General features: G+C 48.9%; 1 protein-coding gene across 6 annotated transcripts in view; it reads right to left on the reverse strand.

Moving 5' to 3' along the window:
* Positions 1-14,957, reverse strand: part of DHRSX (dehydrogenase/reductase X-linked) — a 223,314-nt gene that overhangs the window by 180,689 nt on the left and 27,668 nt on the right. For all 6 annotated transcript variants that reach the window (XR_003509863.1, XR_003509864.1, XM_027535274.1 and 3 more), the window contains exon 2: positions 1,609-1,716. Coding sequence is in view for 4 of the 6 variants with exons in the window: in XM_027535274.1 (XP_027391075.1) it covers positions 1,609-1,716 (108 nt within the window). In the remaining 2 variants the exon portion in view is untranslated. The remainder of the gene's footprint in view (positions 1-1,608; positions 1,717-14,957) is intronic.

Below are 14,957 nucleotides of genomic sequence, written 5' to 3' on the forward strand. Positions count from 1 at the left end.
GGGAAAATGTGATCAATATTATATTTTGTTTTGTTTTTTTCAAAGCTCATCTCCCTGTATCTTTTCTTCCAGCTGATTTAAACAGCTGCAATATTCACAAATGTAAATTGAGTTGACTTGAAGTGTCTCCACTTTCCTAGCAGAAGAAAGTCCCTTCATTTCCAAAGTTGATTTAGGGACCAACTGGTCTGATCTGATCTGATAAGCCACTAGGGCTTTATGGGCTTCCCTGGCAGCTCAGAGGTTAAAGCGTCTGCCTCCAGTGTGGGAAACCTGGGTTCGATCCCTGGGTTGGGAAGATCCCCTGGAGAAGGAAATGGCAACCCACTCCAGTATTCTTGCCTGAAGAATCCCATGGACGGAGGAGCTTGGTAGGCTACAGTCCACAGGGTCGCAAAGAGTCGGACAGGACTGAGCGACTTCCCGTTCACTTTCATAAGCCACTAGAAAGCTTCAGAAAGAAGGGAAAATTGAGAGCGTCTTCAGTGGGCAGCTAACAGAAGATGCTTGAAATCGGCTAGGAACTGATTCCGTGACATCCCAAAGGCACATATTGAAGTCCTCACCCCCAGGACCTGAGAATCAGGCTGTATTAGGAGATGAGAGTCTTTGAAGAGGGGATGACGCTGAAACAGGATCAGTAGGGTGAGTCCTGATCCCGTAGGACTGGGGTCCTCGTAAGAAGGGGTCAGGGCACAGAGATACACACAGGGACGGCCACGTGAGGACTCGGGGAGGAGACGGCCGTCCACGCACCCAGCAGAGAGGCCTCGGGAGGGACCAGGCCTGCCCATACCTCGCTTTCAGACTCCAGCCTCCAGGACTGTGGGAGGGTGAATGTGCGTCGTTTCACCTATCCAGTCTGTGCAGTAATTTGTTATGACAGGTCTGGGAGGCTAACCCACACTTATTGTCACATTTATTGCAGTGAGTCACACAGGTAAAAAAAATATATGATCCACATTAAAGGAGAAGCTAGCCTCCTGTCCAAAAAGAAAGAAAGAGTATCACAATCTGCTGTCTGTTTCAGGTTTTCAGGTTGACCGTTGACGCCTTCTGCACCTGCTGGCTCCATTATTTAGTTGCTAAGTCGAGTCCAACTCTTGGTAACCCCCTGGACCGAAGCCCACCAGGCTCCTCTGTCCACGGGGTTTCCCAGTCGACAAAAGTGGGTTGCAATTTCCTCCTCCCAGGGGTCTTCTCAACCCAGGGATCGAACCCAGGTCTCTTGCACTGGCGGGACGGTGCTCTACCACTGAGTCACTTGGGAAGCCCATAGTGGAATACGTTGTTCGGTCACTAACTCGTGTCAGACTCTTCGAGAACCCAGAGACTGCAGCCCACCAGGCTCCTCTGTCCGTGGGATTCTCCAGGCAAGAACACTGGAGTGGGTTGCCATGCCCTCCTCCAGGGCATCTTCCCGACCCAGGGATCAAACCCAGGTCTCTTGTGTCTCCTACACTGGCAGGCGGATTCTCTTAACACCGGGCCTCCTGGGAAACCCCCCTGGATCTGTAACCACACCAATATCTGCATCGCACAGAGGCAGACGACAGCGTGTCTCCCAGTCACCCTAACATGTAAGGTCCTGAACAAAGGAAACATCACCTATGATGACGTGCATGCCCAGCTTCGCCAGGTACTTGGCGGTCGAGTATCCGATGCCATCGGTCCCTCCGGTCACTATGGCAACACGTTCGGGTTGCGGAGAGAAGACTGCGGAAGAAGAAAGAAAGAAAAAGAAAACAAGGGTTAGAAGCAGAGGACGTGTCGGTCCTAATGACGTCACAAAAGAGGGCGGGATGCCAACAGGAGCTGTGGTTTGATACGTGTGGTTTTGTTCCTGTGAGTTATCTACAGGCTCAGGATGGGAGAGGGTAACACAGGACCGTCGCCCTGACTGATGACTGCCTGGGCTTGCCAGGGGGCCCTAGGGGTAAAGCAGCCGTCGACACAGATTCTATCCCTGACTCCAGACCCCCTGGAGGTGGAAATGCAGCCCACTGCAGTATTCTTGCCTGGAGAATCCCACAGACAGAGGAGCCTGGTGGGCTACAGTGCACGGGGTCTACAGAGAGTCGGACATGACTGCGCGGCAGAGCACACTTGCATTGTGACAGCCTGGTGTACACACCTCACAAAGCCTTGCTCAACCCCCACAGACACCTCCGCAAGAATGAACGCTGCCAACGTGATGTGCAGAAAGGGTGAGACGAGGGGTATAGCCCAGGACCCTGGGTGGGGAGTCCTAGATGAATCCTCTCGGGCCAGGCTGTCTGTGTTGTGAACTGGAGGTCTTACACACAGCGGTTGATGTTTCGACCTAAAGCTTGCTGTGTCCGATTCACGGGCAGAGAGAACACATGTGGGGTGGTCTAGAGGGGGAGACGGGGCGGGGGAGGGAAGGGCTGGTCGCTTGGGGTTAGAGAATGCAAACTGTTATATATCGGATGGGGCAACAACAAGTTCCTACTATACAGAGCAGGGGACAGTATTCAATACCCTGTAATAACCATCACGGAAAAGGATATGTAACAAGATGTGTGTGTGTGTGTGTGTGTGTGTGTGGATTATATATATGGGGCTTCCCTAGTGGCTCAGATGGTAAAGAATCTGCCTGCAATGCAGGAGACCCGGGTTCGATCCCTGGGTCAGGAAGATCCCCTGGAGGAGGGCATGGCAACCCACTCCAGGATTCTTGCCTGGAGAATCCCGTGGACAGAGGAGCCTGGAGGGCTACAGTCCAAGGGAGGGGGGTGGGTGCAGGTGGATGGAGGCCCAGAGTCTGGGAGCCCCTGCCAGGAAGGCACAGGGCTGAGACCTGGATGGACGGGTCACTTTGCATCTGAGCGGTAGGCTTCTAGGTGAGTGAGTTGCTATGTGTAGGAAGTGGCTGGTCCTAGGAGGTTTACTATAGGATCAACGCCGGTCAGTTCAGTTCAGTCACTCAGTCGTGTCTGACTTTTTGCGATGCCATGGACCGCAGCACGCCAGGCCTCCCTGTCCATCACCAACTCCCGGAGTCCACCCAAACCCATGTCCATTGAGTCGCTGAAGCCATCCAACCATCTCATCCTGTGTCGTCCCCTTCTCCTCCCGCCTTCAATCTTTCCCAGCATCAGGGTCTTTTCAAATGAGTCAGCTCTTCGAATCAGGGGGCCAAAGTACTGGAGCTTCACCTTCAGCATCAGTCCTGCCAATGAACACCCAGGACTGATCTCCTCTAGGATGGGCTGGTCTCACTGATTTCCTTTAGGATCAACGTAGCGAACATGAATTTGGTATCTTCCCTGTCTCCTGTATTTTATGTTACAAAATTCCTTTTCTTCAGCAAAGTACACTTGATTTACGATATTTTTATAAGTTTCAGCGATACAACAGAGTCACTGTTTCTAAAAGCTATACTCCATTTCTCTGTGTGTTCGTCACTATCTCATGTCCGACTCTTTGCGACCCCATGGACGGTAGCCCACCAGGCTCCTCCATCCACGGATTCTCTAGGCAAGAGTACCGGAGTCGGTTGCCATTTCCTCCTCCAGGGGTCTTCCCAACCCAGGGGTCAAACCTGTGTCTCCTGCATTGTAGGCAGATTCTTTACCACTGATCCACCAGAGAAGCCATAATAAATACTGTTAGGACATTGAAATAGAGGCTTTGAAAACATAAAATTAGATCCATAACTCCTAAGACACATCTAAATAGACTCCAAGACGAAAAATACTAAACACTGAAAATATTCAAAGAACGCAAAAATGTACCTTTAACCTCAGACCAGGAAACTCTTTGCTAATTCTAAGGCAAAACACCAATTTCACTCCAAAAAAAAAAAAAAAGTACATTGTTGACCAAAAAAAAAAAAAAAAATACCAAGGGCTTAAGAATCTGTGCTTCCATTCCAGGGAACAAAGGTTCAATCCTTGCTCAGGGAACTAAGATCCCACATGCCTGGCAGCAGGGCCCCCTAAAATTAATTATTTAAAATAAATGTGTACAAAAACACCATAAGCAAAATCAGACAGAAACGATGAACTGGGACAAAGTCTGCAACTCTCGTTGCATTCAAAGAAGTATTTTCCTAAAATGCAAAGAGTTCTGAAAAGCCAAGAAATAAAAGTCTCTACAGAGAAGAAGGACAAAAGCGTCTGTTGACATAAAAACATATTTAAGAAACTTCCCTGGTGGTGCACTGATGAAGACTTCGCCTTCCAATACAGGGGTTGTGGGTTTGATCCCTGGTCAGGGGGCTAAGTTCCCACCTTAGGGTCAAGACACGGAAACTTAAATTAGAAACAATACTGCAACAAATTCAACAAAGATTTAAAAACAAAAACTTGTGACCACCCCGCCATGGACTGCAGCCACCAGGCTCCTCTGTCAATGGGATTCTCCAGGCAAGAATACTGGAGTGGGTTGCTTCCTGCAGATCTTCCTGACCCAGGGATCAAACCCGCGTCTCTTACATCTCGTGCGCTGCAGACATATTCTTTAATGCTTGAGCCATCGGGAAAGCCCCAGAAACAATACTGTAACAAAATCAGTAAACACTTAAAAAAAAGCTTAAGACAGAAACAGTATTATAACAAACACAATGAAGTGAAGTGAAAGTCACTCAGTCGTGTCTGACTCTTTGCAACCCCATGGACTGACTATACAGTCCACTGAATTCTGCAGGTCAGAATACTGGAGTGAGTAGCCTTTCCCTTCTCCATGGTAATCTTCCCAACCCCAGGGATCGAACCCAGGTCTCCCTCATTGCAGGCAGATTCTTTACCATCTGAGCCACCAGGGAAGCCCAAGAATACTGGAGTGGGTAGCCTTTTCCAGGGGATCTTCCCAACCCAGGAATCGAACCGGGGTCTCCTGCATTGCAGGAGGATTCTTTACCAACTGAGATATCAGGGAAGCCCAAAACAAATACAGTAAAGGCTTTAAAACAATAAAAATATATTTAAAAAATTCTAAATGCCTAAAAAATAAAAAACAAAAAAATACTGAAATGGCCCTTCAAATCACAGGTCCAACTTTACACCCAGTGAGGGACATGTTAATAGCTAATGAAAACTGCAAGGTACCATCTGACCCAGCAGGTTGGTGAGAGTTCAAAGACTTCAACATCACGTTCTCCGGTGTGGCCACGGGGACAACGCTCTGACCCACAAAGTGGATAGGAGTGCAAAACGCCTCAGTCCCCGTGGGGGAAAACTCTGTAATATCTACCCCAATTACATGTGATTCTATCGTTTGATCTTGCAAAGTCACTTCTAGGAATCGGCTGTGAAGAGGCCAGGTCAGGTGCCAACTCAGAGCTCTTTGCAACAGCACTGCGTCTCCATGCAGAAACCATGTATCAGCCAGCTGCCGTTGTAGTCGTTCGCTCTCCAAGTCGTGTCTGACTCTCTGTGACCCCACGGACCATCATGAATTTACAAAGATTAAACCCTACACATTCTTGCAAGAGCTTTGTATTTTTAAACTCCCTTTTTGAGGTCTTTGACCCATTGAGAGTTGATGTAAGGGTCTATTCATAATAGTGGAGTATGTGGTATTCTGTTTAGTCGCTCAGTCGTGTCTGATTCTATGCGACCCCGTGGACTGTAGCCGGCCAGGCTCCTCTGTCCATGGGTTTCTCTAGGTTTGTGTCCAACTCTTATGACCCCGTGGATGGCAGCCCACCAGGCTCCTCTGTCCATGGGTTTCTGTAGGTTTGTGTCTGACTCTTGTGACCCCGTGGACTGCAGCCGGCCAGGCTCCTCTGTCCATGGGTTTCTGTAGGTTTGTGTCCGACCCTTGTGACCCTGTGGATGGCAGCCCACCAGGCTCCTCTGTCCATGGGATTCTCCAGGCCAGAATCCTGGACTGGGTTGCCATGCCCTCCTCCAGGACAGCTTCCCGATGCAGGGATCACACCCAAGTCTTACGTCTCCAGGGCTCTGTAAATTCAGGATGCTAACCTGACCCCAACGGCGCCAGCTGCCCATCCCGGAAGGAAGCGTACCAGCCGCCCTGTCAAAGCTCTCACCTGCTCCTCTAATTCTAAAACCATTCAGTTTTGCAGCCTCCTGGTCCGACACTGCAAGAGACAACTGCTTGCCCCAGGGTTTGGGTCTGGACAGCCAGGCGCTCATGAAGAAAGGCAACCGTGGGTTCCCAGCTGGCTCAGAGGTAAAGGACTGGCCGGGCCAAGGCAGGAGACACGGGTTCCAGCCCTTACCTGGGGACGATCTCACACGCCACAGGGGCAACAACTGTGCTCCAGGACCCGGAACCCACAACTCCTGAAGCCCGTGTTCCACAAACCAGGAAGTCACCGCAATGATAAGTCCACACACTCCAACTAGACACCAGCCCCCTCTCTCTGCAACGAGAGAAAGCCCACGTGTAGCAACCAAGACCCAGCACAGCCAAAAGTAAATCAATCAATAAAAAGCAATTAAAAAAAAAAAAAGGCAGTTCAGATCTTGGCAAATGAACGGTTGGCGAAGGCATAGCATTTGCAGAGCACGCCGAGCGCTCCCTTGCCAGCTATGTTTAGACGATCCGCGGTCATGCTTCTGTCTAACTCGGAGGGCTGACCTCACGGCTCGGGGATGGGCAGCAGCTTGGGAAAATAGCAGCATGACAGGGCTCCGTACGCCGAGCTCGCGACACGTGAGAGCCGCCCCTAAAGTCACAGGGAAGAACAAATCTGACTCCGTCTCTTGGTGTCGCTCGCTCGTGTCCGACTCTTTGCGACCCCGTGGACTGCAGCACGCCAGGCTTCCCTATCCTTCACCACCTCCTCCTGGAACTTGCTCAAAATCATCCCTATTGGATCTTTCTTCTACTTTAACCTTTGTACTCTTTGGCTTTGCATTACAAATGTTGCCCATAGCCTGAAATAGGGACAGTTCACCCTCTGGTTCTGATCTTTAAGGGCGTGACCCTTTTCCACTCACAGAGAGATTTAAAAAGTTGCAGAAGAGAGAATAACCTTTGTTTGGTTGGAGATTTATAGTAACATTGTAGACAGGATAGTTCATTGTTAGGTTCTGACCTTTAAGGGTATCACATTCATAGATAAAAAGTTGCAGAATGGAAAATAACATTTGTCTTCTTGGAGGGTCATCAGTTCAGTTCAGTCCCTCAGTCCTGTCCGATTCTAACACCAAAAACACATTCTCAGTGTCAGATCTGTAGGAGTATAACCCTTTTCCATTCACAGAGAGATTTAAAAAGTTGCAGAATAGAGAATAACCTTTGTCTGCTTGGAGGTTTAGAGTAACATTATAAACAGACACGATAGTCCATTCTCAAGGCTCTGACCTTTAAGGGGAGGACACTTCCATTCACAGGGAGACAGGAGGTTGCAGAACAGAGAAAAACACTTGCGTTGTTGGAGGTTAAGATGAACATCGCAATGGACACGGATTGCTGAACCAAGAAGTTTGCAACCACTAACCTCATCCCCTCCCTCACCTGCCCATTAACAAGGCTTGCTGAAACATTCAGGAGGTTCAGCATTTGAGGACACAAGACACCTGACTCCTTGCATGAGCCTGCAGTAAAGCTTTCTCTGCTCCAAACTCGCAACATTTCGGCTTGTTCATCTTCACTGTGCACTGAGCAGACAGACTTGTATTCAGTAACAGAAGAGGAAGGTGTGTGTGTAATTCACTCATAAAAACAGCAGAAGATGTGGTGATGCTGGTTGTTTTTTCGCGAATGATGAGAAAAAAAAAAAACAACAACCAGGAAAGCAAGGACGGCTTTTCTAAGCAAGACACAGACAGTGTGCAGGAAATAATCTATCACTCGGACCACGAAAAGACTGCTTCATCCCAGGGAACCAAATATGCCTCAGAAGACAGCAAAAGGAAAAACAGAAACGGTGCCATGTGGGAAGAAGGTCACGTTCTTTGTCTACAAAGAGTTCTTGCAAAATAATCTGAAACCATTTAACAACTCTCCGGAAAAGAGAAAAGGAAACGAACAAGAAATTCACTGAGACTGAAAAAGACACAGATGCAGACAAGGATGTTGGAACTGGCTCAGTCCGGTCTGACTCTCTGTGACCCCCATGGGCTGTAGCCCATCAGGCTCCTCTGTCTATGGGATTCTCCAGGCAAGAATCCTGGAGTGGGTTGCCATGCCCTCCTCCAGCGGGTCTTTTCCAACCCAGGGATCAAACGTGGGGTTCCTGCACTGCAGGGAGATTCTTTACCACTGAGAACCATGATGGGGAATTTTCTAACCCTCACGCACACATAAATCGCAAGGATCACACAGACACAGGAGCGAACACAAGTTAGGGCAGGAGATGCGGCCGAAAGCACTGCATTGCGTCAAAGTCAGCCTGCTGGTCTGGGATATGGTACCTGTAACCGTCATGATACAAGAGGGCTCCTCTTGCAGAAAAGCAGGAACACTGTTGCTCCACTGAATTCTTTATAACTGTACCTGAATCTAAAACTATCTCAAACTAGCTGCTTTTATTTATATGTGTATTTTGGCCACTACACCCAGCCTGCAGTTCCCCAACCAGGGATCGAACCCGGGGTCCCGGCAGTGAGAACACCAAGTCCTAACGGCTGGTCCGCCCGCCAGGGAAGTCCCAGGAACTTTTTGTAAAAAGCCTAAACTCATGCCTTCAAAAAAAAAAAAAAAAAGAATGTAGCCTTCTTAAAGTATAAAGCAAGGAGATCCAACCCGTCCATCCTAAAGGAAATCAGTCCTGAATATTCACTGGAAGGACTGATGCTGAAGCTGAAACTCCAATCCTTTGGCCACCTGATGTGAAGAGCTGATTCACTGGAAAAGACCCTGATGCTAGGAAAGATTGAAGGCAGGAGGAGAAGGGGACGACAGAGGATGAGATGGTTGGATGGCATCACCAACTCGATGGACATGAGTTTGAGCAAGCTCTGGGAGATGGTGATGGACAGGGAGGCCTGGCGTGCTGTGATCCGTGGAGTCGCAGAGAGTCGGACATGACTCAACGACTGAACTGAACTGACAGTATAAAGCAAAACGCGGCTTCCCTGGTGGCTCAGCAGTAAAGAATCCGCCTTGCAATGCAGGAGACACGGGTTCAGTCTCTGGTCCACGAGGATACCACATGCCAGGGAGTAACTAAGCCCAGTGAGCCACAACTCCTGAGTCTGAGATCTAGAGCCTGGGAGCCAAACTACTGAAGCTTGCATGCCCTGGAGCCCGGGCTCCGCAACAAGAGAAGCCCCCACAGTGAGAGGCCCCCGCTCGCCTCAACTAGAGAAAAAGCCCACGTGTAGCGACAAAGACCCAGTGCTGTCAAAAATAAATACACATGAAATACATGAAATTTAAAAAAAAACAAAAAACTCAAAACCAAGAACTCTGCCATCTTGGCCCCTGTCCAGCTATGTTGAAAGGACCCGAGCCTTGTGGCCACTTTTAGAATTGGGGGCCTACTGCATGCCTGGCCCCTTTTTTATCAGATACCGGCGGCTGGACGCCCAGCCGAGGCTCCTCGCTGTCATGAGACAGGAGTGGGCGCCAGGTACAGGGGTTTTGAAAGCCCAGCACAGTGGCAACACCGTCTCCCCTCTGTTATCTATGAGGTTCCTGGACTTTGATTTATGTTCCGCGTTTCCTATCTTCTGCAGACACGTGTAAGCCGCTGTGAATTCTCTGTGAGAGCACGTGGGTCGCCTATTCACTGCTTCACCCCTTAAATCTTTGCTCCTGTGCTCTCCTGGGAAACAACAGATATCTGCTAGGAGAGCATCAGGGAAAGAGAAATCAAAGCCACAGTGAGTCACTGGTTCACAACTGTGTGGATGGCGGCTATGTTAAAAGGAGGAGGGAGAAGGGAGGACGGGAGGGGAGAGAGAGAGGAAAAAGAAAGAGGAAAAAAGAAGGAGAAAATGGAGAAAGAGGTAAAATAAGAAAGGGAGACAGGAGGAAAGAAAGGAGAGACAAAGAAAGGGAGGGAGAAAGGAAGAGACTATAAAGTCAGCGAGGAGGTACAGAAATCAGAACCAACGCAAGGTTGACGCGAACGTAAGCTGGAGTGGCCACTTTGGCAAAGAGTCTGACAGTGGCTCTTCAAGAGGTTAAACATGGAGATACAAGAGCCCAGCTGTGCCACACCGAGGTATCAGTCTATCCCAGAGAAATGAAACCATGCATCCGCTCACACACATATGATGAAGCTTGATTCAGAGGAGCTTGATTCACAATAGCCAGAAAAGTGAGAACAGCCCAAGTGTTGATGGATTGATGGATGGATGTTGGATGGATGGCTGGGTGGGTGGATGGATGTTGGATGGATGGGTGGGTGGGTGGATGGATGATAGATGAATGATGGACTAATGGAAGGATCAATGATGGATGATGGATGGATGGACGGACGGAGGAATGATGGATGATGCATGGATGATGGATGGATGGATGGATGAGTGGATGGATAGATGGCTGGCTGGATGGATGAGTGGATGGATGGATGGATGATGGATGGATGGTTGGGTGGATGATGGGTGGATGGGTGGATGGTGGATGATGGATAGATGGGTAGATGGATGATGGATTGATGGATGGATAGACGGATGGATGATGGATGGATGGATGAGTGGGTGGATGATGGGTGTACAGATGATGGATAGATGGATGATGGATGAGTAGATGGATGGATGATGGATGGATGAGGGGTGATGGATGTATGGGTGGATGATAGATGGATGTATGGATGATAGATGGGTGGGTGGATGGACAGATCGATGGATGGATGGATGGATGGGTACATGGACGATGGATGGATCAATGGATATGTGGATGGATGGATGCATGCATGCTGTATGATGGATGGATGATGGGTGGATGGGTGGATGGATGATGGATGGATGGTTGGTTGATGGATGAGTGGATGGATGGATGGACAGATGGATGGATGATAAGATAGTATATGATGGATGGATGGATGGGTGGATGGATGGTTAAACAGCATGAGGTCCACCCACACGGTGGAATATGATGCAGCCATGAAAAGGAGTGAAGCTCTGACACAGGCTACAATGTAGATGGAGACCCCGAACACACGATGTTCAGAGACAGAAATCACACGTGAAAGGCCATATATTTCATGATCCAATTTATACAAAATGCAGAAATAGGCAAACATATGGAGACAGAGTGCACACTGGTGGTTTCCAGGGGCTGGAGAGGAGGGAGAAAAGTGAGGAACATACAGCTAATATGTACAGGAATCTTTTTGTGGTTGCTGGTGTTTAGTTGCTAAGTCATTTCCGACTCTTTTGCGACCCCGTGGACTGTAGCCCCACCAGGTTCCTCCGTCCATGAGACTTTCCAGGCAATGACACTGCAGTGGGTGGCCATTTCCTCCTCCAGGGGAATCTTCCCGACCCAGGGGTCGAACCTGCGTCTCCTGCATTGCCAGGAGGATTCCTTACCACTGAGCCACGTGGGAAGGAGGTGATAAAAAGAAGTTCAAAAATGACGTAGGGGTGGTGCTTGTCCAACTCTGCAAATACCCTAAGAAGTCCCGAATTGCACCATAGAAAGGGTGCATTGTATGGTGAATACAGTCTCGATTTAAAATGGGGGAGACGCCATGTTTAATCATGAATAATGGGGGTGAGTGGGTACTTGGAAGCTCTGGCATTCTTCTCAAAGATGAATAATAACCTACATTACCCACCCTTTCCTGCTGCTGTTACCAACACTGTCTACTTTTCATGTCTGACTCTTTGCAACCCCATAGACTGTAGCCCACCAGGCTCCTCTGACTGTGGGGACTCTCTGGGCAGGAATACTGGAGTGGGCTGCCAGTCTCAAGAGTCCTCAAAATTGAGAGGAAATAATGTTAAAGTGATGCGTGTCTGCCTTTCTAACTCAACTGGCTGCAGGATTCTGTTTTCCCGAAACACAGCATCACTGAGAAAGGCTGTGTCGATAAACCATGACAATTAAGAAGCTTACACATCTCACTAGTGAGAATCTTCTGATAGATGCGCCGTGAGAAGCGGACTTGAAGGATAAAGTGTCCATTTCGGACACTGCACCCGCCTGTGACCCGTCTTGTGATCACGGAAGAGGAACATGACAGTCATTCATTCTGGGGACAGACTAATCTCCAGGCCTTAAGGCGGGAGAGCAAAGCGGGGACAGAGATGGGAAGGCTTAGGGCACGGTTAGATCACATCATCTATCCATCAACCCTCAAAGGAGGCTGGCAGAAAAGGAAACAGCCCACAGAGTTGTCCGGACCTTATGTTAAAAAGTTCCTTTGTCCTCAAACATCTCTACCCATGCCCTGATTTTGTCCTTTCTCGTGAGTGAGTAATATTCCACTGTATGTATGTACCACATTCTTTTCCATTCATCTGTTGACGGCCGTCTACATTGCTTCTACATCCTGGCTATTGTAACGCAGCACTGCTGTGAGCACTGGGGCACGTGTATCTTTTTAAATGAGGGTTTTGTCTGGCTGTGTGCCTAGGAGTGAGACTGCGGAATCACACGGTAATAATGTGTTTAGCTTTCTAAGGAACCTCCATGCTCTTGAGCCTACATCAATGGACATTGCCACCAACGGTGGAGGAGGGCTCCCTTTTCTCCACACCCTCTCCAGCATTTATTGGGTGTAGATTATTTTGACGATGGCCATTCTGACCAGTGGTACCTCATGGTCGTTTTGAGGTGAATTTCGGTTCATTGTATAGCAGACATTAACACAAGGTACTGAAGCAAGTATACCCCAATTTAAAAAATAATAACATTAAATTGAATATTAAAAAAACAATTTAAATTACTCAGTGCTGTGAGCAGTGGTCTGAGGAATGATAGTCTCAATGTGTTACACGTATCACATTTTCCAGTGAATTTTGCCAACAGACCCACGTCTCCCTGGTCACCCCGAGGACAAGGCTTGTTGATCTCCACCCCCATCTTCCAAAAGAAGAGAGGACAAGAGAAAAACAGTGTCAGTGGCGGTGTCTACAGGAAAATTCTACAACCTCCCTAGCCGTATGCCACATAACACCAAAGGAATGGTTTTCACAGGCAAGAACACTCTTCAGAATTCTTTTGTAATGAATACATCGCAGGCATATTTTCTAAACCCTAAATAAGCCCAAGTCCACAGGATATTCCAAGTGATCAGGAAACTTGCTTTGGGGGGAACACAACCATAATCTGAAGGACCAGATGGCAGGGCCCCCAGAAAATTTTACTGAACTATGCGATTTAATGGGTGGATTATTTGCCAGTAATCCTAACGGAAGTCAACACTGCACATTCATTGGAAGGACTGAAGTTGAAGCTGAAGTTGCAATACTTTGGCCACTGGATGCAAAGAGCCGACTCATTGGAAAAGACCCTGATGCTGGGAAAGATGGAAGGTGGGAGGAGAAGGGGGTGACACAGGATGAGATGGCTGGATGGCATCACCGACGCGATGGACATGAGTTTGGGTGAACTCCGGGAGTTGCTGATGGACACGGAGGCCTGGGGTTCTGTGATTCATGGGGTTGTAAAGAGTCGGACACGACTGAGCGACTGAACAGACACGCATTCACAGCTGACAGGGACTCAGCTTCTATAATACTGGCATCCCTAATTGGCTTTCTTGTAGTACAACCTATGCACATAAAGTATGTAGTGCTTACAGGTCTCTCCAGAGACACAGATCAAGAGCACACACAGAGAGCAAGACAGAGAGAGACACAGACATGTCTGGACGTGAGAGCTGGGCCCTAAAGAACGCTGAGAACCAAAAATGGATGCTTTGGGACTGTGGTGTTGAAGAAGACTCTTGAGAGTCCCTTGGACTGCAAGGAGAGCCAACCAGTCCATTCTAAAGGAGACCAGTCCTGGGTGTTCATTGGAAGGACTGATGCTGAAGCTGAAACTCCAGTACTTTGGCCACCTGATGCAAAGAGTTGACTCATTGGAAAAGACCCTGATGCTGGGAGGGATTGGGGGCAGGAGGAGAAGGGGACGACAGAGGATGAGATGGCTGGCATCACCGACTCAATGCACATGAGTTGAGTGAACCCCGGGAGTTGGTGACGGACAGGGAGGCCTAGTGTGCTGTGATTCATGGGGTCACAAGGAGTCGGATACAACTGAGGGACTTCACTTTCACTTAGGGAACCGCAGTCTTTTTTCAAATTGACATCGTCAACTGATAAAATGAGGCCCGCCCACATTATGGCAGATAATCCAGTTAACTCAAAGTCTACTAACTTCAAATTTTTAATGTGGGGCCATTTTTATAGTGTTTATTGAATTTGTTACAATACTGCTTCTGGTTTTTTTTTTGGGGGGGGGGTGGTTTCTTGCAACAAGGCAAATGCTGGTTGCTATAACAAAGTTACTGAAACTAGGTGCTTTAAACCACAGGCGTGATTCTCAGAGTCCTGCCCGCTGTGGGTCTGAGATCACAGTGAGAGTAGATTTGTTGCCAGGAGGCAAAGCTCTCCTCCTGGTCCATACACCTGCACACTTGCTGTATCCTCGTGTGATGGAGAGACAGCTCTGATTTCTCTTCCCCGCCCTCACAAGGCCACTCATCCCATCATGGGGACCCCACCCTCATGGCTTCATCTAACCCTCATCACCTCCCAAAGATGCCCCTCCACATCCCAGCACATCCCCTTCGGGGGCCAGGGTTTCCACATATGAATTCCAGGGGGATACAGAGACTCAGTCCACAGCAAGCTCACACCGTCTCAGCTGGAGGTGTGGACCTCGGAAGGCTGGAGGTGAAGGAGGAAAGGCAGGGCTGGGGGCTACCTGGTAGGGCTTCTCTTGAGCCGTCAGCAGATCCCTACCTACGTGCCGTCACCCCTGACTGTGGCTGTGCTCCTCCCGTTATCCCACCTTCCCAGCCCCGATACACACCAACCCCCCACTAGGGTGATCAGGTCAAAACCAGGCAGGGATACCACCAGTGCTTCCCAGGGACGTCCGTCCTGCAAGAC

Source organism: Bos indicus x Bos taurus, chromosome X, assembly GCF_003369695.1.
Source record: "Bos indicus x Bos taurus breed Angus x Brahman F1 hybrid chromosome X, Bos_hybrid_MaternalHap_v2.0, whole genome shotgun sequence".
NCBI classification, from domain to species: domain Eukaryota; kingdom Metazoa; phylum Chordata; class Mammalia; order Artiodactyla; family Bovidae; genus Bos; species Bos indicus x Bos taurus.